The sequence below is a fragment of the Scomber scombrus genome, chromosome 4, assembly GCF_963691925.1.
Source record: "Scomber scombrus chromosome 4, fScoSco1.1, whole genome shotgun sequence".
Lineage (NCBI taxonomy): Eukaryota > Metazoa > Chordata > Actinopteri > Scombriformes > Scombridae > Scomber > Scomber scombrus.
Window position 1 is genome coordinate 28,026,877 of NC_084973.1, and position 22,597 is coordinate 28,049,473.

At 40.4% G+C, this 22,597-nt stretch overlaps 1 protein-coding gene across 1 annotated transcript in view; it reads left to right on the forward strand.

The window, feature by feature from the left end:
* The first annotated feature begins 1,059 nt into the window (after positions 1–1,059).
* The window catches only part of kank1a (KN motif and ankyrin repeat domains 1a), a 28,913-nt gene continuing 7,375 nt past the window's right edge, over positions 1,060–22,597 (forward strand). The window contains exons 1-5 of the mRNA XM_062417083.1: positions 1,060–1,189; positions 13,155–15,809; positions 18,730–18,900; positions 21,494–21,602; positions 21,773–22,012. Of these exons, the coding sequence (XP_062273067.1) occupies positions 1,153–1,189; positions 13,155–15,809; positions 18,730–18,900; positions 21,494–21,602; positions 21,773–22,012 (3,212 nt within the window). The 5' untranslated portion in view covers positions 1,060–1,152. The remainder of the gene's footprint in view (positions 1,190–13,154; positions 15,810–18,729; positions 18,901–21,493; positions 21,603–21,772; positions 22,013–22,597) is intronic.

The following is a 22,597-nucleotide window of genomic DNA, read 5'->3' on the forward strand; positions in this document are numbered from 1 at the left end:
CCTGTGAAAAAGCCGAGGTCAGCGCTGTCCATCACATTAAGTGGGCTTCAGCTTTTCACAGTGAAGAGTCTTTGTGTTACAGAACAGGAGATACACGTCAAACAGACATGAATGATTTTCTTTCCTTTTTTATTTTCTTTTTTAAACTATTTCTTTGCTCTAGTTTACACCCGTAACCTTTGAGCGTCCTGCAAACATTATGATATATGCGTAACCATGACGACGTGGTTAAATCTGTTTTATTGACAAGATTATCGATATAAGTTGAATTTGTGATGGAGAAATTGATGTAATACTAACAATGATTAGAGCTGATTGATTATGCTATAAATTGATAAGATGATTGACAGAAAATTCAATCAGTGCTTATTCTAATAATGAATCATCTTCCAGCCTAAGATGAAGAAATTCGGATTTTATAATACACCTATATTTTTGCTATTTTTGACATTTTTTAACCCTTACAATACTGTTCAGGGTAGAATTTGACCCACTTTTACATTTAAAAGTATTTCCTGGCTCTGCACACATTTCTTCTAGGTGGACTTTTCCCTAATGTGAGCCAAAGTTTACAAAAATGTAAATAAAATGCTCTTTTAAAATTTTTGTGCAGCTGATACACATTTTTGTGTATGCAAATGTACCAATTTGACCTTGGTTGATTAAAAATATTCAAGAATCAGCATTCAAACATGTTGAATTCATCATAGTATATAAAATGTTCTTCTGAACCATAAAATAGTGATTGTGAATGTTTTAATTAAACATTTATTAATGCCTGATGGGAAATTTGTGAATGTGAATTGATGTAGAGACTAATTATGAGTCAGAATATGAACAGTTTGTGAGGGTTAAAATATATCTTTAGTTGATTAATTGGAAAATAATCTGCAGATGAATCAATAATAAAAAAAGTGAAGTTGCAGCCTTACTGAAGTGCGTGCAGAGCTCTCAGACATAAAGAGCTTCATCCTCCTGTTGCTGCTTTCCTTTTCTGCACGGACTGTTTACAGCTAACAAGATATGAAGTGATTGAATGTTTCCTGTGTTTTGTCTCAGTTTGCAGGTTGCATGGTAATCTGGACTTGATGCATGGCAGTTGCATGACCCCAGTAGGTCTTGTTGTGGGACTGAGAGCACACAGCTGCAGCCATGGCTCAAACCATGCACGTGAATGGCAGCGGCCCAGGTAACACACTCATTTATTAACCATTTCATCACATGAGCTTAGAGGAATATACTCCTTTCTTGTTTCTTTTTTATCAATTTGCATTATAAGGATGTTATTTTTAGTTTTAGAGTGAATCACCAGTAGATGGATGTGTACTATGCTAGTATATTAAAGTTAGTTTCACTCAGTACACTGTTGGTAAATACTGTATAAATGATGCCTGACTACCTCATGAACAATTTGTGCTCATGCTGGCTATATAAAACTTGGCTGTATAAGGATACAATGGGACTAAATGTGGATTGAGTGTCCAGTTTCAGGCTTATGTCAGGCATGTATATTTAACTGCTCGACTCCTGCGTTACATCTATTTCTATCTCTGCAAGTGAAAGCTGTTCGTTCTTGCTTTAAAATCTAGAAAAAGATGATTTGCAAGACTTTTTTATTATTTTATTTTTTACTAGGAGTTAGGGTCAGATTATATGACCAAAAGAAAACAACGAAACATCTTGATTTTTCTCCAGCTTTGGAACAATTCACAATTTTAGAAGGATTCATTTAAAGTCCTGCACCACCTGCAAGGCTGTCCTCATTATACATAAAAACAAGCTGTCCTATACAGGTGTTGACTGTCAGTAGCATATGCTTTAACTAAGAAGAGCATGCACGCACAGTTTGATTAGTTTCAGCACAGATTGATCGGTCAACTCTCATAGCTTTAATTCTTGTATTATACAACATAAAGAAAAACTGAGAGCAAAGATCAATATCTAGAGTCATTATCAGATTGTTCCTCTCATTAAATTCACTAAATGAGATACTAAACGAGCCAGAGGGGACACCTGTAAACTGCAGCACGTGCAACACGTCGTTAAACTCATCACTTCACAGTTTATAGGACTGCTGGGACTTAAACAGCTAATGTTATGTTACTTTTTGACTATTAATGACTTTTTTATGCTTATTGTAATAACTCAATATTCCTGATTTAGACATTTTACACACAAGCACAAAAAAACAAACAAACAAAATTCCTATTAAATGAATGTATTGCTCAGAGTTCTTCAATTAATTTGCAGGCATTAGCACAATCATCAATAGTCACATGATAAAGTAACAAAATATTACATGTATGGCTTTGCAGCTTCCTGCTAATTGAACCAGTAGCATTATAATCAGAATGAGTTAGAAACTGTTAATAAGATGTTTTATATCTTTCAGTGTGACCTCTTAAACATGCTATTATTGTTATTAGGAGAAAATATCTGTCTCTCTACAGCATGTTTTAAGCTGTGCTGTCTTAGCCTCCTCATGAACATCACACATACTTGCAGGAATGTTAAACATTAGCTTACGCTGGAAAATAACTTTACCTTTCTTCTAAACTAAAGTAGCTCCTCTGTAAGTTATTTCTGCACCTCCCTTCTCTGTCCTGAGGTTTTGCACGTTCCCACGGCTGACGGTGCACACGTACAGCACATTTCCGTGCTTCAGTGTGAAGTAAACGCTGTCAGCTCTGAACACACACCTGCAGACAGCTCGCATTCCTGGGCGGACTAACAGGAGAGAGTGAAGCCTCTTTCTGCCAGATCCCTCCAGGAATGCACAACATGCAGGACAGATGCTTTCAGGACACTTAAACACTGTCTTTCAGCGTCAGTCTACCAGCATGTTACACGACTCTGAGAGGAGACCGAGAAAAACAAATCTTACCAAATGTGAAACATGCTGAAGAAATGCTACGTGACCACCGCTAACCTCCCCCCCCCAGAAAACTTTAAAAATAGCTTTACCGCAGTGTGGGCAGTTAACATGCCAGCATGGTCACCTGCTGCACCAGAAGAATGTCAAGAAGTGAGCAAAACTTGTAAAACTAAACTTTTAGCGTGGAGATGCTCCGGTGCAGTAGCCAGTGCTGAAAACTGGGGTGTTATTTACTTTAAAATGAGGGCGAGTTAGTGAACCAGGCTGCTCAGGAAAATCTGACAATGATGCCAAAACATTTTTTATATGTGAAGATCTGTCTTTTAAAAGATAGAAACTAGAAAAAGTGGAGTTTGAAAGGTGAGGCTGGTAGTTTCTTATGAAAGATGCAATTGTGTTGCATTGTGGGGGATTGCAAGTGTTACTTTACTTTCACCTCATAATGGACTAAAACACTTTTTTAAATCTGTAGTTTCTCTCAATTACCTCCAACTTTATGAATGTGCAATATCCCTTAAAGTTAGCCTTATCATGTAGATGAATAGTACAGTAATAGTCATTGCACACAATAGAGCTGCATTTCTGTAAACACTGAGTCAGCCCACATGTATGACTGTTTGTTTGACTTCATTTCTTTATTAAATTGGGTCACTGGTCCATTTGTGTTATATCATTTTGTTAATGAGTATAATAGTAGTATAATAATAGGCAGTGCTGCACCATGTGGCAATTATTATACTGTATGCAGCTATTGTAATGAAAAGTAAATTAACTCCAAAAGTTGTAAAGAAAGCAAGAGAAGTACATTAAGAAAAGCTCTGGGGGGTCAGGAGTGGATTAACCACATTAAAGATTCCCTAATTGTATGCGACGCTCTAAGAAGTAAAGTACATCTCCAAGAGGATGCATGGAGGCAGGGATAAGCTGATCCGGCCTTCTCTTAGTTGGGGGATTTTGACGGGGTCGTTGCACAAATAATCCGAGAGCAGAAGCTGCTCGAGCACAGCTGAGCGTGAGAAGAAGAAGAAGAAATAAAGCTTGAGCGCAGGAAATCAGACAGCAAGTTAGTTTGAGCATGAACAGTGCAAATTTAACTGCAAGCAGAGGTTATATAAGTGTGAGGGCAGGGAGAGTTTTGAGGGACAATATTACAAAATCTGAATGTGAAATCAATAAATCATGCTCCGAAATTGAAAAAAAAGCTCCATAAAACAGCTGCTTTGCATGATAACATCAAAGTAGCACTAGTCATGATCAGAACCAAACTGATGTAGTGTAATGATAGTATCAATGAACATGATCATAGTCATTTTGAGAGAAAATTGCGCTGATCTGAAATGTTATTCTTGCATTTTAATCTACTGCCAAAACGACCCAAAAATAGAAAAATCACCACCACAGCACCAAAAACCCAAATTTTTCCCCACATGCAGTGAAATCTCGGTCGTCTAAAATAAAACCTCGGCACAAGCTGAGTCACGGCTCGCAGCTGACCAGACAGAAAGCTCGGGGAGAGCGGCGGTCAGTGTTGGCTGATGAGTCGACCTCCTGCAACTTATTCAAAACCAATGAAGTGGTTTAGTTTCTGCAGCGAGGGAGGGGGGGGGGGGGGGCAAACCCAGCTGCCACTTAAAATACACCCATGGTACTGTTTTCTTACTGCACCCCATCAGTCACTTTCTTGTTGTGTATTTATGTAAGCACTGTCAGTTTATAAGAATGTGTGCCAAAGTAGGGGGGCGGTGTCGGTCGCTGCTGCGTCTTTGTCGACCAAACGGGTTAATTGTTCCGCTTTATTCACTGGACATGACCGCTGTGGACTCGTACTGTCTTTACACAACAATGTCTGATGAATTGATGCTGGTCTGGTTTATGTAAGTGTGACTGTATCTCAGTGTGCAGTAATCGCCTTCATTGTCAATGTTTTGAAAAGGAGGGCATTCTTCAGCCAGCAGGTCAGGACAGTGGGGGCAGTGTACGCTGCAAAAGATGCAATTTAGGTCTATAGAAAGCATTTTTATTGCTTGATTCACAATGAAAACTAATTTTAGATACATTTTTCATGACTAACCTAAAACCAGTGGTGTCCAACCCTGCTCCAGGAGAGCTACTGCCCTGCATGTTTAAGTATAAGCTCGTTATCAAGCAGCTGAAGCTCATCAAGGGGTTTGATAACAAGTTAATTATTAGAATCAGGTGTGTTGCGGAGATACCTAAAACATGCAGGAGCAAGGTTGGAGACCATTGCCTTAACCCTCCTGTTGTCCTCGAGTCAAGGAAGGAAAGGAGGAAGGAAGGGAGGAAGAAGGAAAGAAAGGAAGGAAGGAAGGGAGGAAGAAGGAAGGAAGGAAGGAAGGAAAGAAGGAAGGGAGGAAGGAAAGGAAGGAAGGAATGTAGGAGTGAGGAACGGAGGGAGAAAGGAAAAGAGGAAGGAAGGAAAGGAGGAAGGACAGACGGAGGGAAAGAACTAAAGAAGGAAGGAACAGTCAAAACAGACGGGGTCAATTTGACCTGGGAGGACGACACAAAGGTTAAACACAAATAGATTACACAATTTTATTTTACTTTAATGTAATGTAATTCTGATAAGAGGCTTTGCATGTGTGACTGATTGCAGCCATTAAATTGTGATAGAAGACGTCCTCACACGCTAAACTACAGCTCTCTGTCATTTTATTTGCAATGTTTTGACCAGATTCAGCTGTTTTTCCATGTCGTCGTTGGTCGAAATGTTGTCAGTAAAATGAAAAGGAGCTTTGATTTAATGTTGGTGCCCTGTGAAGTAGCCCCTGTCATCAGTGTATGCTTATGTGTGAGTGGGTGAACATGACATGTAGTTTAAAAGCGCTTTGATTGGTCAAAAAGACTAGAAAAGCACTATGTAAGTACAGTCCATTTATCATGTACCATTCTTGCATCTAGCATCTATCCCACTGAGGTTTTTTCGATGTGCACACGACTTATCTGATTGCAGCCATTGTCAAAGCTGTTAAACATATAATAAAAAAAGACAAAATAATCTTAACTCAAGGCCCGCTTGTGATTCAATTTGAAAGCTATAGTAAACAGTAGCAAGTGGACTTTAATGATTTTGTCAAACTACTGTTCCCAGTTAGTTTTCTTTCTTTCTTAATGCTCCCACATAATCTAAATACTATAAGTATAAACATATCTCATCCTGTTCAGAATGAAAAAACCAGCCTACACATTCACTCAAAGCGACGTTACCATGTCTGATTGTTTTCCCTGACCATCTATGAGAAAGGTCTGAGTATTATAAAACTGCGTCTGTGTTTGCAGAGGAAGCCCAAACATTTCCTCTCAGTCTGCATCCTCATGTACAGAGTTAAGTTGTTGAATTTGGCAGCGTCGTCTGGCACTGCCCTGCGAGTTCCTCGAGGTAGATCAGCTCGGTGAGAAAAGGGCAGGAATGTGCTGCATTTTTATGCCCAGTACTTGTTTTCTGTCTATTTTTTTTTAATATATTTGTGTTGTTTCCTGAGTTGTTTTTTTTAATGAGGATGTTTCATTGTTAGCTGAGTGGAGACCCTGCAGTTTGAGGAGTTGATCAAATACTAGTGCTACTTTTTCTTGTGAGTAATTAGGCGTATCGAGCTCACGGGCAGAGCCAGGAAATACCAAGCTGGTTGTATGAGAAAAGGTCGTGTGTGTGTGTGTGTGTGTGTGTGTGTGTGTGTGTGTGTGTGTGTGTGTGTGTGTGTGTGTGTGTGTGTGTGTGTGTGTGTGTGTGTGTGTGTGTGTGTGTGTGTGTGTGTGTGTGTGTGTGTGTGTGTGTGTGTGTGTGTGTGTGTGTGTGTGTGTGTGTGTGTGTGTGTGTGTGTGTGTCAGGCCAGTAGACTCTCCTCCACCCAGCCACTTGCATCATGCTTTGCTCTAGGTGTATTGCAAAGTGTGAATTGTCCACTGTACTGTATTTTTCCACTGTGCAGCTGCGTGTATGAGATCAGTACAGCTGAGTTTGTACAATTTGCAAGGAAATATGTTCAGTTTTGAAGCTGTTATTGTTAAAGGATAAAGCAGGTGGTTTTCTTTATTTCATGTTCAAGTTCAGAGCCAAACCAACAATAAACTGACACCCCTAACATGAGTCTATCCAAAGCTTGATATATCTTATTTCGTTGTCCAAAATCTATTAAAAACACATCATTGAGCCACGCTGCTGCGGCGGGTAAGAAGTTCCTTTTATTACAAAGAGTTTGGTCATGTTACTTTGTTTAGAAACGTCTCCAAAGACTAAATAACTGTGATTATGTTTCCAGTCTCCGGAGAGTAGTTCTGTGTGAGGCAGACGTCACTGAGCATGTGCAGGAACGCAGGATCCGTTTACAGCTGCGTTAGCTTCTTGTGCTACTTGTAACACACTGTGTGCTTTGTACGACATTGTTAACTTCTCTAAAACTTCAGTACTCTCCCTAAGTGCATCTGCTCAGGTCATCACAGGGTGAGCTGGACTGATCCAAAGAAGACAGAATAACAAACAACGTTTGATATTAATATTAATATCACTGCTCAGTGAGATCCTTGAGCTGTTTTTTAAAATTCATTTGCTGTCAAACAGGGTGGTATATTTTTCTGAAATGTGTGTGTATGAAAAACACAACTTAATGATAATTGTGTATTTTAGAGCTAAAACAATTAGCTTAAATTGTTCTGCATCTGCTTTGATTGTAAATTTGTCATTTTCAAGCAAAAAAACCCCTCAGTTCTGTTTCCAGCTTATAAAGTATTAATATATTCTTATATTTGTATGTCATATACTTAGTCTTATGCCATAGTAATGTGTAATATTGTTTGGTTTTGGACTGTTTGGACAAAATAAGCAGTCTGAAGTCATCACCATGGGCTTGGGCAAAGTCTGACTTCTCATAGACCAAATGGTTAGTCGGTTAATAAAGAAAATAACCATCAGATGTATCAATAATGGAATAAATTGTTAAGTTGCAGCCCTGTTTAATTTAAACTGGAACATATCTCTTTAATAGGCTGCTGGTAGAGTTTCACAGCATAATTTAATGAGCTCGTTTGGTCTCAAACCCAAAAATATTCAGTTATATGAAGTAGAGAAAAGCTGCAACCAGCATTTTTTCTTTATTAATCAATTAATTCAATGCTTATTATAAAATACTTTCATTAACTTACAATATTTCTTTTTCGCTAAGATGTGAAAACCAGACGTAGCTTTGAGATGCAGAACTTGGTCCCAAATGTAAAAATAAAGAATAACTTCTCGATGGTTGGACGACAAACAACTGGCAGACAGATTTAGAGCAGTAGCTTAATTTATTCTGTCTCTGAGGGCACCGTGGATGTTAAAAGGCTTTTGTCAGCTACTAAATATAAACTTTTACAGAGGCATTGCAAAATAAGCCGAGCCCTCGTTGTATATTTTTCCTCACAGATTTAACATCAAGGCCCAATTTGACCTTTAGCACAATATTTTAAGAGCAAACACAGAAAGGATTCATGACCTTAAAGTGAGTGAATGTGCATTACAGAGAAATTCATGCTGGTTTAACATCTTGAATTAATTAATAGGGGAAGAAATGTAGGGAAAAAAGGGATATTCAGGCAAATTAAGCAAAGATATAGAAGAAAATGTGACAGCATTTGCCCAAACCTTGATGTATTTAAGGATATTTTATGGATTGCACATGTCTGTTAAAGTTGGAAATAGCTAAAACATGTGTGAACCACCGGTGTCAGATCGATGTGTGTTGAGTAATGTGTTGGTGAGTTTGGCCACGAAGCGATGTGTGAATAATCAGGCTGTGGCTTCTTCAGATATCAACGTATTCCACCGACTTTAAAGAACGACTGTGTTCAGTCAACACGTGGTTCCTGTTAAGACTCTCTGGCCTGGAAGTCATCTGTGAAAGACGTGCAGCAAGTAGCTCCTGCAAACATGGGAGTTAAATTTTAACAATCACAGTTTCTTGGTGATTACTTCGGAGTTTAAACAGAATATATCGTTGGGATGGATCCAAAGCTAGTTTCAGATAATTAAGCTCAAATATTTTTTATATAACAGTTGAGAAAAGGAGAGTAGAGCTTATTAAAGTGACAGGAAACAATGGGGAGAATGGGGACAGACACACAACAAAGGTCCAACATAATGATTACCTGGTATGTGTCTTAACCATAAATAACAAAAAAAGCCAAATAACGCCAGCCTTATCCTCTAAATTAATAAATTACAAGACCTCTATCTACATAAAACTAAACCTGAAGCATAAGTTCAGTTGAAAAGTGAGAATCATTAGGCCACAAACTCAAATTTAAACACAAATTGAGTTAAATTTTAGCATAAGAACTTGTTAAAATGTCAAATTTTGCCAGAATTGATGCATTATTGGAGTAATCAACTATTGAAACTTGCCTCTGCCAATTTTACGGCTGCAACTAATGAATATTTTCATTATGGATTAATCTTTTTTATTGTTTCTTTCTATAAAATGTCAGATAATGGTGGAAAATGTCCACAGCAAAAGATGAAGTCTTTTGAAGGTCTTGTTTTGTCTGACCAACAATCCAAAACTAAAAGATATTGAATTTATGATTATATAAAATGGAGAGAAGCAGCAAATCTTCACATTTGAGAAGCTGGAACTAAGAAAAGTTTGGATTTTTTGCTTTAAAAAAGGACTTAAATCCTTAATTAATCATTAATTATCAAAATAATTGCAGTTCTAGAGAGACTTTTGAAGCTACTGCTGAAATAACAATTATGATCTCATGTGCTGCTTTTCTTAACCTTTTAATATCATGTGGAAGCAAGTTTAATCTGGTGGAGCTCACTTTTGGAAACACCGCTTGGGAAAGTTTCAGGGTATCACTTCATCCACAAAAAATGTACAACTTGCTGAATTTGCAAACACATTTCTTCAGGGAGGGATGATTTATAGAAACTTGGAAAAATGATTCATAATAAATTTAAAAACTATCACTAAACAATAAGTCTGTTATTCGTCATCAACTAATAGTCAGTTGTTTTGAATTGAAGGAAAGAAAAGGCTGCAGAACAACGTGCATTGCCTCACACTGTTGGCTGAGTAGCTGCTGTGTAATCCTCGTCAAATTGACAATGTAACAGCTGTTGATAAGTGGAGCAGACTCCCGGGCTCTCGTCAGTGTCACTGTTGGCTCCCTGTCACTGGAGCGTGACCCCTTCAGTTGTCCCGTGTTGATGAGGTCATCGCTCAGCTGTTCGGGGTCTCTGCAGTACCAGAGGGCCGCCTGTCACTCCTCTCTCTCTCTCTGTGTGTGTGTGTGTGTGTGTGTGTGTGTGTGTGTGTGTGTGTGTGTGTGTGTGTGTGTGTGTGTGTGTGTGTGTGTGTGTGTGTGTGTGTGTGTGTGTGTGTGTGTGTGTGTGTGTGTGTGTGTGTGTGTGTGTGTGTGTGTGTGTGTGTGTGTGTGTGTGTGTGTGTGTGTGTGTGTGTGTGTGTGTGTGTGTGTGTGTGTGTGTGTGTGTGTGTCACTGCTGGTCAGTGCTCGGTAACGTGCCAGAGGGAGTCCTGAAAACCAGACAGCACAAGACCATGACTGTGCTGCCACACAGAGATTATTTATACCAGGAAAGAAAACAGGATGTGCTGCTTTTTTTTATTTTTCAAGTCCGTGCGAGAGCGTTCACAGCCCGGACTTTGTGTTGAAAGTGCTCTTTGTTAAATGTTTGACACTGAAATCCCAGATAACTTCCTAAGAATGAAAGGAAAGTGTTTCATTTACACACAAACTGTCATAAAGCTGGAAAAGTTTAATGTGTTGTGGTTTAAGACAGTATTATGCATTATTTTTCTTTTATAAATCTATTATACTTTCTTTAAAGTGTCACAAAATAGCTCAAGACGTCTGTTATAATGATTTATTCAGATTGCTTCTTACGTCTGACCATCAGTCTGATAGCCAAAGATCTTTCATTCACTATCACACATAAGAAGGAAAAACAGCAAATCCTCATATTTGAGAAGCTGGAACCAGAGGATAGTTGGTGTTTAAGCTTGAAAAATGAATATAAATGAAATGGTGCATGATTAATGATCTGCCGATGGACTAATCAGTTCATCTACTAATTGTTTCTACTTTAATTTAGAATAGGAGAACTACATTATGTGAAGAGAAACAACAGGTAGACACAAATTGATCCAACAGAAAATGAATCTGCAATAGTTTTTATCATTTATTCATCACTTTAGCCATTTATCAATCAAAACAATTGGAACAATCGATAGTTTCAGCTTCTTAAATATGTCAGTTTGCTGCCTTTTCTCTGTTTAAAGTACATCAGTGTAAATTAAAGTGAACTGAATATTAGGGAGGCCTGGACTGTTGGACATTGGAAGCAAATTGACAAACCTGAATGCCCTTATTCACAATTTTGACATTATATAGACTGAATTATTAGTTGAATAAAGAAAAACAAAACGTAGTCATTAGTTCCTGCCTTGCGACATACAAAATGTAACATTACTCTAAATATAGATGACAGCTGTGTTGTGAGGTTTTATTTTAGGGCTGCAACTAACAAACAAATGATTCATGAGTGAACAATGTCCTCCACAGTTTCTCAGAGCCTGAAGTGACGTCTTCATAAAAGGAGCAAATCCTCACATTTAAGAAGGTCTTACTAATCAATCTTCATTGTTTTTTAAAATGGGTGGCTGTGCATTCCTTGTGGACCAATTAAATGGCTAATTGTTCCAGCAGTAGTTTATGTACAATCGTTAATGCACAGTTGTGAAAGTTGGACTACACTATTAAACAGTGCTGTATTTGGGGAAACTGAGTGCACCTAAGTGTAAACCTGAATATACAAGTTTGACATGTACAGTAGCTGAATCATTTGTCTTAAGAACAGGCTGTTATTGTCATGAGTTCACCTCCCCTCTAGTGAATAACGCCACTCTTTTTTTTTGGGGAAGGGAAGCGCCCGGCTCACAGCCTCACAGGATTGGAGGAGGCAGCTGTCCAATAGTGCGCCAGAGCAGTGCAGTGCTTAGTTTACACCAATAGTGGACTTTTTTTTTTTCTTCTTTTTTTTTCTCCCCCCCTTATGGAGAGAGGATTGAGAAAGAGTGCACACAGTGAGAAGAAACAGCAGTTCTGTAGCTCATACAGCCTGATCTTTGTACAGTATCCTGTCCTCCAAACAACCAGCAGGGAGAGACGTGAAGGGGGGAAAAAAAGTAAAAATGGAGAGAGTGCTGTTGGACTGAGGTGAGTGAAGCCTTGAACAACAAGGCGTTGAGGTTTTAGTAGCAGGCTTAGCCTTGTAATTCCCTCCTCTGTTTCAGCTGAATGGAAAGGGATTGACGGGGAAAAGTTGCCGGAGCTGGGTGTACTGGAAAGGAAGAGCAGGGGCTGTTTATTTCAAGCCTGTGTTTGCTTTAGTCGGTGAGAGTTCCAGGCATACCAAGAACAAGACGCTGTATTTAGCCAACACAGCGTGAATGTAGTGGAGTCTCCCAATGGGCTGGAAAACTGGTTGGCTCTTACAGACGCAGCTCTTGACAGATTCAGACATTTTTTAACTGGATGTGTGGAGTTTGGACTCTGATTTAAGCTGCTTTGATTGATCTGTTCATGTAGAGACTTGAGATATCCGTTGTAGTTTGTTTTCTGTTTCTGTCTTCAAAGTGTCAACTCGAAATCTGAACTGAACTGGTGAAGGTTTTATGGTTCATTTTTGTCTGTTGAAGTTTACCTGAGGGATGGATTTTGGACTAGAAAATATTGACATTGTCCTTTTTTCCTGTCTGACCCCTTTTACCTCTGTCTTATCAAAGCTTAGTAAACAAAAGCCTGTTTATCTGTCGCTTAGCTTTGCACGTTTTACTCTTAACAAGTGTGTTGAGAAAAACAGGACTTTACATAAGTTATATGAAGCCTGAGATCAGTGTTTTTTTTGCTTCACATATTTGGATATCACATAGTTTTGGGATGACTTAAACCATCTCTTGCCTAAATGATTATCACTCACGCTTTTCAAGCAGTGATGTGGAAACTTCGGACATGTTTGCACTCGCACTGTCAAATTAGGGTGATTGTCAGTGACTGAGGAAACACTTGACACTTCACCTGAGATTAAAGCTGAAAGGATTTCAAAACAACTTTGTGCAATTTTCCTTTTTTACATTTGTCGACATTTGTTGGTTAGAAAATATTATATAATACAAACTCTGGTTTTTAACACTGAAATGAGACTTGGATGTCATCCTAAATACTTCACTAATTCTATGTTTTTTTATGGTCTCTTCTACAGAAAGAGGACAAAGATGCCCAAGCACAGAAGACGAGAAGGACTCTGTGGCCCCATACTATGTTGAAACTCCCTACGGTTATCAGTTAGACCTGGATTTCCTCAAATATGTCGATGACATTGAGAGGGGCAACACCATTAAGAAGCTGAGTATCCAGAGGAAGCCCAAAGTGGGCAAACCCTGGGCAGTGCCTCGGGGCAGCACTGGCGGGGGCAGCACTCAGGCTGAATGGACCTCCACAGACTCCTTGTCCTCCTCCAACAGCGATGACAAGCAGTCCCCAGTCTTCTTCAACTCCAGGCCCCAGGTTTCTACTCCACTGACCCCCACCCTCTCCAGGGCAGCCTGTGAAGTCCCCCAGCAACAATCATACTCAAATACAGCAGAGCTTAAACTGCTTCTCCCACCACCTTCACCCCGGTTTGCCCCTCGTCACAACCCCCAAGTGGAGAAGACCCTAATGGAGACTCGTCGTCGTCTAGAACAGGAGCGCCTGCTCATGCAGCCGCTCAGCGAGCCTCCGATGCCCCGCCGTCGCCTCGCCAGCTTCGGTGGCATGGGCTCAAGCAGCTCGTCCTCTTACTCAGGCTCAGTAGCCCCGAGCCAGATTTCTCCCAGCACCCATCAGCCTCTGCCCATTAATGGTCACCTCCCCAATGGAGAGTATAACCCTTACTACCCACCATCTATGGGCAGCTCCATCCGCCACAGCCCCATGAGCTCCGGCATGACTACACCAGTGACTAACGTCAGCCCGTTACATCTGCAACAAATCCGGGAGCAGATGGTTGTGGCCCTCAAGAAGCTGAAAGAGTTAGAGGAGCAGGTGAAAACCATTCCCATCTTACAGGTTAAGATTGCCGTTCTGCAGGAGGAGAAAAGACAACTGGCTGCTCAGTCCAAAAATCAAGGTCCTGTTGGTTTCCGCAAGCGCTCTTACAGCGTAGGTAGTGCTGACCAAATGGAGAACCCAGGCCCCATCCAAAAAGAAACAGAGCTACACATCATGGAGCCTGAAGCCCAGGAACAGAATGCTCAGCGGCTGGAGGAGTTCAGGCGTCTGGCAGCGGAGGTCCAAGCTCTGGAGAAGACGACCCAGGACAATAACAGTGTTGAAACTAAGCCTCATAACCTCAAACAAAACCAAGCCCACCAAAAGTCCATTGGTGTAGTTACTGATGAAAACATGAACAACCTTCCTCTCTCTCAGAGGAAGTCGACAAAAGAACATTGTTTCCGGGATGCAGGCGTTGGGACGGAGCGTCAGGAAGCTCACAGTGTAGCAGTCGGTGTGAACGAGGCCATGCTGGGCATGACCACAGAAGCTGAGAAAGAGATCGAGCTACAGCAACAGACCATCGAAGCACTCAAGGAGAAGATCTACCGCTTGGAAGTACAGCTGAAAGAAACAACTCATCAAATGGAAATGGGCAAGTTAAAGCTCGAGCTACAAGCGGCTGGTGGGTCAAACAAGAAAAAAGCAGATAAAGGTTTAATGGCCAAGCCTGAGATGTACAACGCCTGCGTGGAGGCCAAAGTCCAGATGCGCAGCCAGGGAGTGGGTGACCATCTGGAGTTCAGCCATACTGACTCAACTAAAACTATAGATACCCATACTATAGGAGTGTCCTGTCAACCTAGTGTGCAGAGCATTGCCACTGGCCCAGAGATCCCAATGGACCAGTGGGTGGTGCATGAGCGTGTGGCGGTAAATGACCAGTGTGTAGGGAGACGGGTGGAGACGTCCCACCAGCAGGTTGGCACAGAGATGAACATTTGTGAGGTGGGAATTAACACGGAGGAGTCAGTGGACAGCTTAGCCCTCTGCAAACCCATGACGGAGTTGAGTAAGGAGTCGAGGTCAATTGGCTGCGGAGATTGTTCAGTGGATGTGATCGTTAGTCCTATCAAAACGCTGGTGTCACAAGGAACGGACCCAGAACTTGTGAGCAAAGTGGACTCTGGTGTCATGGTTGCTCCTGATTCGGCAACACAGGAGACCAACACTGAGTCAGAAGTGGTGAGCAAGTCCACCAACACAAAAACAGTTGTCCTAACTGACTCTTTCACCAACATGGTGTTTAAAACTAGTGAAAAGCACACCAACACAACTGTGACTGAAACGAGGACGGTTGCTGCCGGGGAAGGACTCGTTAAAGACGTTCACTCAACAGCAAAGATGCGTTCGATTGCTGTTGGAACCACCACAGATGTGGAGTCATTCCTCTGCAAACCAAGCTCTACTAAAACCAAAGAATGTGGAGTGGGACCTGTTAGCGTTCATGAGAACTTCTTGGTTGGTTTAAAAACCAGGAACATAGCATGCGGCCCCTCCCAACCAGCTGAGTCTGCCGCATGCAGCAGTGAGGAAACCGAGGAGGTTAAGACGAAAGCTGCACCGCTGCAAACTGAGGCCCAGGACGGCGCTGGACTGGACCACTACATTGAGAGGGTGCAGAAACTGCTACAGGAGCAACAAATGCTGCTGGCAGAGAACTACAGCGAGCTTGCAGAGGCCTTTGGTCAGCCGCAGTCCCAGTTTGGATCCATCAACAGTCAGCTGGTCAGCACGCTGTCATCCATCAACTCGGTGATGAAGTACGGGAGCGCTGAGGACATTTTCAAGCTGCAGTCAGACCCTCTGGACTCGAAAAAAGGTGAGAGGTTTACCACAACCAGCATGGAGCAGGGTAATGACTACATATGCATACATGAACACGACTTCTCCGCAAGTGTTGCAAAAACCACACACATGGGTCTTGTGGTGATTGGCTGAAAGTCATGTAAGGCAATTTTAGCATAGTTTCAAGGGCAGACACAGAAAATGTACACAAATACACACAAACACACATAATTGTAGCTGGCAAACAGGCTGTCGTGTATTTAGTGTCTCAGAGAAAGTGCAGAGTTTGAGTTATTTTCTTTTTTTTCACTTTTATGGTTTATTACTCAATAGATTAAATCTGCTCCATACACATGTCCCTCATTATGACTGAGTAATTAAAGGAAGATGATCTGCACATGTTTAGCACTTTTTTAACTTTGCCTCTCATTCACACTTTTACACACACACACACACACACACACACACACACACACACACACACACACACACACACACACACACACACACACACACACACACAATATCAAGTGTCTTGCCCAAGGGCACTTAGACATGTTAGGTTTTATCTCATAGGTAACATTATAAGCTACAAAACCCTTCAAGAATTGACACCAACATAATAAAACAATCTCACCACAAAGTCCCTTTTTTCACAGCTGCTCTGGAGCTTTTGATTGTGTCTTCCTCGGCAGGCTGAGTTGTTGCCGAAATGTAGATTCTCAAATTTCCATTTTTCTCAAAGGACTTCTGTTTTGTCTGTGAAGTCCGAGGTGAAGAATGAGCTTTCAGTCTTAACTTTCAAGAATTTTTCCTGAATCAATATTTATATATTAAATGTTTTCAAGTCGCACTTAACAGCTGCAACAAATAGTTAGTAGTATTAATAGATAAACAGAAAATTAACAATTTATTGTCATTTTTTTAAAGAAAAAATTGATAGTTTCCAACTTAAATGCAAATATTTTCTTGTCTATTTAATCTTTTATAATAGTAAACTTAAATATCTTTATGTTGTGGTCTGTTAGTGGGGGCAGAAGAAGACATTTCAGGACATCACTTTGGGCATTTTTCAGACAGTTTAATGCCTTCATGACTAATATTGATTAATGAATGAATAGGACAGATTAATTAATAATGAAAATAATTGTTAGTTGCAGTCCTATTGTCTTTATTTGCACCCCAAAATTTGAATTCCATTTATAAGTCTTTTTTTAAAATAACTTTCATTGTATCTCACAGGGCTGCACTGACATAATATTGCGTACTTGAAATGAAACGGCTCGTGTAAGGTGCAGTTTGTTCAGTACTGTACAGGAGCTGGTCTGGAGTGTGGGGTTGTTGGTAGAGCGTTCACCCACAGTCTAAAGAGAATCCTGATAGGATCAGACAGGCCAAAGTTATCTCTGACCCCGAAAAATGCAGCGGGGGCTTTGGACGCAAACCAACAATGAGCTCATTTCTTTTGGGAGCCAGTAACGTCGCACCAATCGGCCACTTGTTATTTTTGCCCGCCGCCCTCCCTTCACTAACACCTCACTGTTGATGCTGATTCATGGCTCCTTCTGAGTTACATAACCTGCATTCATGCTGGCTGGCAGATTAATGCAGGCTGATTGTCTGTCTTGTGTGTGGAGGCTTGTTTCAGGTCAGTTGCTGGCCTCTTTGGGAATGTGGGATGACTTACCCCAGCTGTTTGTTCTTGTTCAAGGAGCTAATTTCAGTGTAATCACAGCGCTGGACATAATGAGCTCAGTGGGAACAACTGTGTAAAAGTTCATTAAAGTGTCTCTTAAGCTGGTAGTGATGGTTGGGAGTTGCAATAAGGTCAGAATAAAAGTGGAAGGAAGTCAAATTTCTCCCTTTTTCATCACCTAATTGAAGCTTGTTTTGTGTCAAGAACCTGAGTTCAACATACCACAACATGCTGTTCTTGTTATTAAGAAACATGTTGGACAGTTTTCAGTTTTAAAAGCGTAAGATGAAACCACTCTGAGGTCTCTTTGGTTATGTTTAAGTGCCATTTAGGTGTGAGGAGTAATTGAAAGTACACTGAGCAGAGTTTTGTGTATATCCACTTTGCTAAGCAAACTCTGTGGTGTGTGTATCATTTATGAGGCATTTGCTATATTTATACTCCCTATAATTGGTACATATTTCCTCATAAAACATTTATAGCCTATAGATTTTTGTGAATGTTTTGATATCTGCATTGTTTAGCATCATTTTGTACATTATTGGTGTATTAATGCCACCAACTGTGACATCTTGCAGCCTCTTTCATTTGATATAAAACAGCTGATTTGTGTATATACACTTTTCTAAGCAATCTGTGTGGTGTGTATATTGTTTATGAGGCATTTCCTATATTTATATTCCCTGTAAATGGTACATACTTCCTCATAAAACATTTATAAACTGATTTTTGTAAATGTTTTGACACCTGCATTATTAATATTATTTAGCAGTCATTTTGTGCACTGTTATTGGTTCCTTAATGCCACCAACTTCTTGCCAACATTTTGGAGCCCCTTTCATTTGAGAGATAGTAGCAGAGTTTGGCATAAATGCTAGTTGTATTTGCTTTCGGGTGAGGTGATGTGCAAGATTAGCCCAGTAAGCACTAATGAGAAGTTTCCAGTTGAAGTAAGAATGACGATAAATTATTAGCATAACTGATTAGTGCAGTATTTATCAGGTAGACGTTGGCTGCTCTGAGTTCAGAAGACAAATCTTTATAGACTACAAGTTATCCAGATCTCCCACTCCTCTTTTAGCCTGCATGTCTGTTTTTGTGCTATCTGAAGAGTTTCAAACAACGCAGGGACCATCTCATCAACACATTTCTGTTCAACATCTGTAGTTGTCATAAACTCCACAAGTAACCTTTTAATGTCCCAAATCCTACCTCTGCATTTGTTTGCTGACTCTTGTCTGTAACTCCTTCTTTTCAGAGAGCAGTCAGCTCTGCTCCGAGTCGCTCGCTGTCCGGACGCAGACTGAGAGGACTTCATCAGGCCCGACACAAGCGGATGACGCCGCCAACACACCTGCACAGCAGCAGCAGCTCAGCGCGGCCGAGCAGAAGAGCCGAATGGACCTGCAGATGTCTACAGCGCTGCACGGTAACTGCCTTAAAACATGCAACACCACCTCAGAAGTTGTTCCTGGAAATGAAATATAAGAATTTTAGCATGTGATATCCTGTTTTGAAGAACTTCTAGCAAACCACATTTGGGTCTGACACAGATTAATTATCAATATCTGACTGTAGGATGCCTAATTACCTTTTTCTTTACATTTCGATCCTTTCTACACCACATCAAGTGAATCATAGGAATCCTTTTTATACATCGTCTCCCTAATTTTAAAGGACAGATTAGTTGTACAACAAAACTAAATTTATCCACCATAAGGATAGATCAATAGACGCTTGGTAACTATCTTCCCTGGTGATGGTCAATTTGCTGCATTTATTTCGCAATGTTCTAGTCTTCCAACCACTCAAAGCACTTTACAATACATGCTAACATTCAGCCATTCACACACACATTCATACACTGACAGCACAGCCTTCGGGAGCAATTTCGGGTTCAGTATCTTGCCCAAGAACACTTCAGCATGCGGACTAGACGAGCAGGGAATCAAACCACCAATCATCTGATCCCGCTCTACTTCTGAGCCACAGCTGCTCCCCCCTCTCCCGTCTTGCCCTCCCCGATGCTCTAAGAATCTCCTGTGTTGCTTTGTCTGTTAACAATCATTGTCCTAAAATTGAAGGGTCCGTGTATAAAACAAGTTGACCCAATAAACACCTTCAAAGCTCAGCTCGGCACTTTAATCCAGAGCCAAAAAACTGAAAAACACGTGACAACACGGCACTGTAAACTGTTGAAGAGCGTAAATCTGGCCAGATGTTTAAGCTGTGGTAAACTAACTAAAAAGACATCATCCTGAATATCTGGTGAAGTGATAATCTCTGTTTATTAAGACAAAGTTGCAGCTGTTTTTGGTGCAGTAGTTAAGAGCTTACACTAGTGTACAGCTGCCAATATGTGCATAACCCCACCTGAATGCCCCCCCCCCCTTTTTAAATAGATTTCACATTTAACAAACATCAGTGTCAGCCCAGATTCCTCCTGACGAGCTCCCTCATGCCGCTCACGCTCCCACCTGTCAAAACACGGGAAACATGCTGAATGACTCTGTTGCTACTGAGGGTGCATACGCCAGTTGTTAGACGCATGCGACTGCATACATCAGCACATACACACACACACTCTCACACTCTACACTCTCCTCTCCACTGTTGTCCCCCGGAGCAGTAAAATGAGGCCCCATCCGCCGGGGCAAGTCTTGGCAGATGTGCTGAGTGCTCTGGCTCTCAGCTGGTATTTTGGTTTTCGAGGCCTGTACTTAAAGTGACTGAGATACTTCAGGGTTTGGGGCAACTTCCAATGCCTCGCTGACAGATAGCTTTGGAAAGAACATGAGACGGACACTTAATGGCTACTTTCCTCCCTGCCAGAGCTCTTGATCATGTCAGAAAGCTTCAGTGGAGCGTTGAGGCGTTATCAGCTATTTGTAATGAAGTGACCGGTCGTGTTAGAAGTCGTGTTGCTGTTAACCGCAGGATGTTTTAGAATTTAAAGAGGAAAGTGTGCAAATGAGGGTTTGATAAGGAGAGTTTAACTTTGATTCAGTACCCTCAACATGTCATGGTTTTTCATTAGTGCTATTTTGATGTTTCCAGGAAATGACCCTTTAATTTGCCTCTAATTGCAGGAAAAAGCTCATTATTTCAAACAGACTTTAATCGATACGATTCTAATTAAATTGATTCCAGTTTATTGCTGGTTTAGCCTAGTTTTTAGTCAGTATACAACAGGTCAGCTGAAAATACAAAAATGTGAAATTCATCTAAAGAAAAGCCTATGTATATATTTGATCGTATTTAAATGAGGCAGTTTTTCAACAGAGTCGCTCTGAAATCAACAGCTGCTTATTAACTCGCTCTTAACTAATTAAACTCAAATAACAACCTGTAAACTTTTTTACTTTCCCAATATTTACCCGCTCTTACAGGGAAACTTATTAGGAAATTACAGACTAGTAAAATTAAGAGTTACTGTAAAATCACCATTTACCTGGACACTGGCAGTCCTGGACTGGAGGTTTATCCGTTCATCCACAGGCAGGATCGTTTAATACTTGTCACGCTGCCACTTTCAGTAAACAGAGTCAAACAGAGACGTTCTTGTTCTGTGTCGTTCTGCTGTTCTGTCCCACAGAGCCTCAAGAACAATGTCTCCAAGTGAGGCATCAGATTTGAGATTTTCACTGAGAAAAACTATATTAGACGACTAAGACCATCAATAATCTTAGAAGTTAGTTTCCTAAAGTTTCTTACTTTTACAGTAAATCGTCACCTTTATAGGGCATACCAGTTTTGTAATTTTTATTATTTTATGGCAAAACAACAAACAAAACATGAATAGCATGAGATACTATTTTCAAATTCTGAAATTGACTCATTTTACCAACAATAGAGTTTTAGGAGGACATTTAACTGGAAAATGTCAAAAAAAGACAGACTTTTTTTTAAACTTAATGATCCATAAACTCCCAATAAATGTTACTTTTTGCTGTGATTTCAGCACTTAATGATGTGATTATATCGTTTTAATTATTCTGTGATGTTCACTTTCATGTTTTTAGGGCAGCCGTGCAGTCAGAGCACCCTGAAGTCCATCATGAAGAAGAAAGATGGACGACCCGACTCAAACGGCACCAAGAAGAACCTGCAGTTCGTCGGGGTTAACGGAGGGTGAGTTGGCAGATGGATTCATGATTTAATAATTAAGTAGATTATCATTCATTTCATGATTTTAATCCATTAATGAGTTATTTTTTCACTTCTAATAGAAACTAATAAGTCTGATAGATGTTTTCTTACTGTGCAAGCACCTGAGCCTTTGTCGCCCCCTTCTGGTCCAGGTACGAGACTACATCGAGTGACGACTCCAGCTCGGAGGACAGCAGCTCATCTGGGTCGGATGAAGAGGAGGAGGAGGAGGAGGAGGAGGGGGGAGAGGAGGAGAAGGAGAGCGTAAGAAACGAGGGATACAAGAACGTGGAGGGAAAGAACACCAGGGAGGAGTTCCAGCCGGAGGGAGCAGAGGATGTGGACAAGAAGGACGAGGAGGAAAGTTCAGAGAAGCAGGAGGCGAGAGAGAGGTGGGCCACAGAAATATGATTTAACAAGAAATGTGTTAATAATAGATGATTGTGAATGATCCTGTGTGTTTGATATGTGTCAAATGTTGAATGAGAATAAGAAGAAGAAACACTAAGATTTAATACTGCAAGTATTCAGAGAGCTGTATCAAACACAGTTAAAGGAGTTATTTATTGCCCATTTTGAGTAATTATTGTAGATATAGGGGTTTTTGTTGTTGTCGAAATGGTTCCCAACATGGTCTGATGGAAAACACATTTCTGCTGCACCACATTTATTTATGTAATCCTTTATTCTTTATTCTTTATTTAGTCTCATTGAGATCTGTGTACAAGAAATTTACACATACATCACTAAATAAGTCAAACATACGTTATACATTAAGAGAAACATGTGGAAACATGATTGACAACACGCACATTATGTTTAACTTTCAGACTTTTTATTTTCTTGTGATTTACTAGATAATTCCCTCCACTTTCTCTTTTATTCTGAAACAAAATGTCAGGACAGCAATGCATAAATGTTTTACACTGCTGTCCAGACATGAGCTCATATTTATGAATCACAAACACAAAACAAAC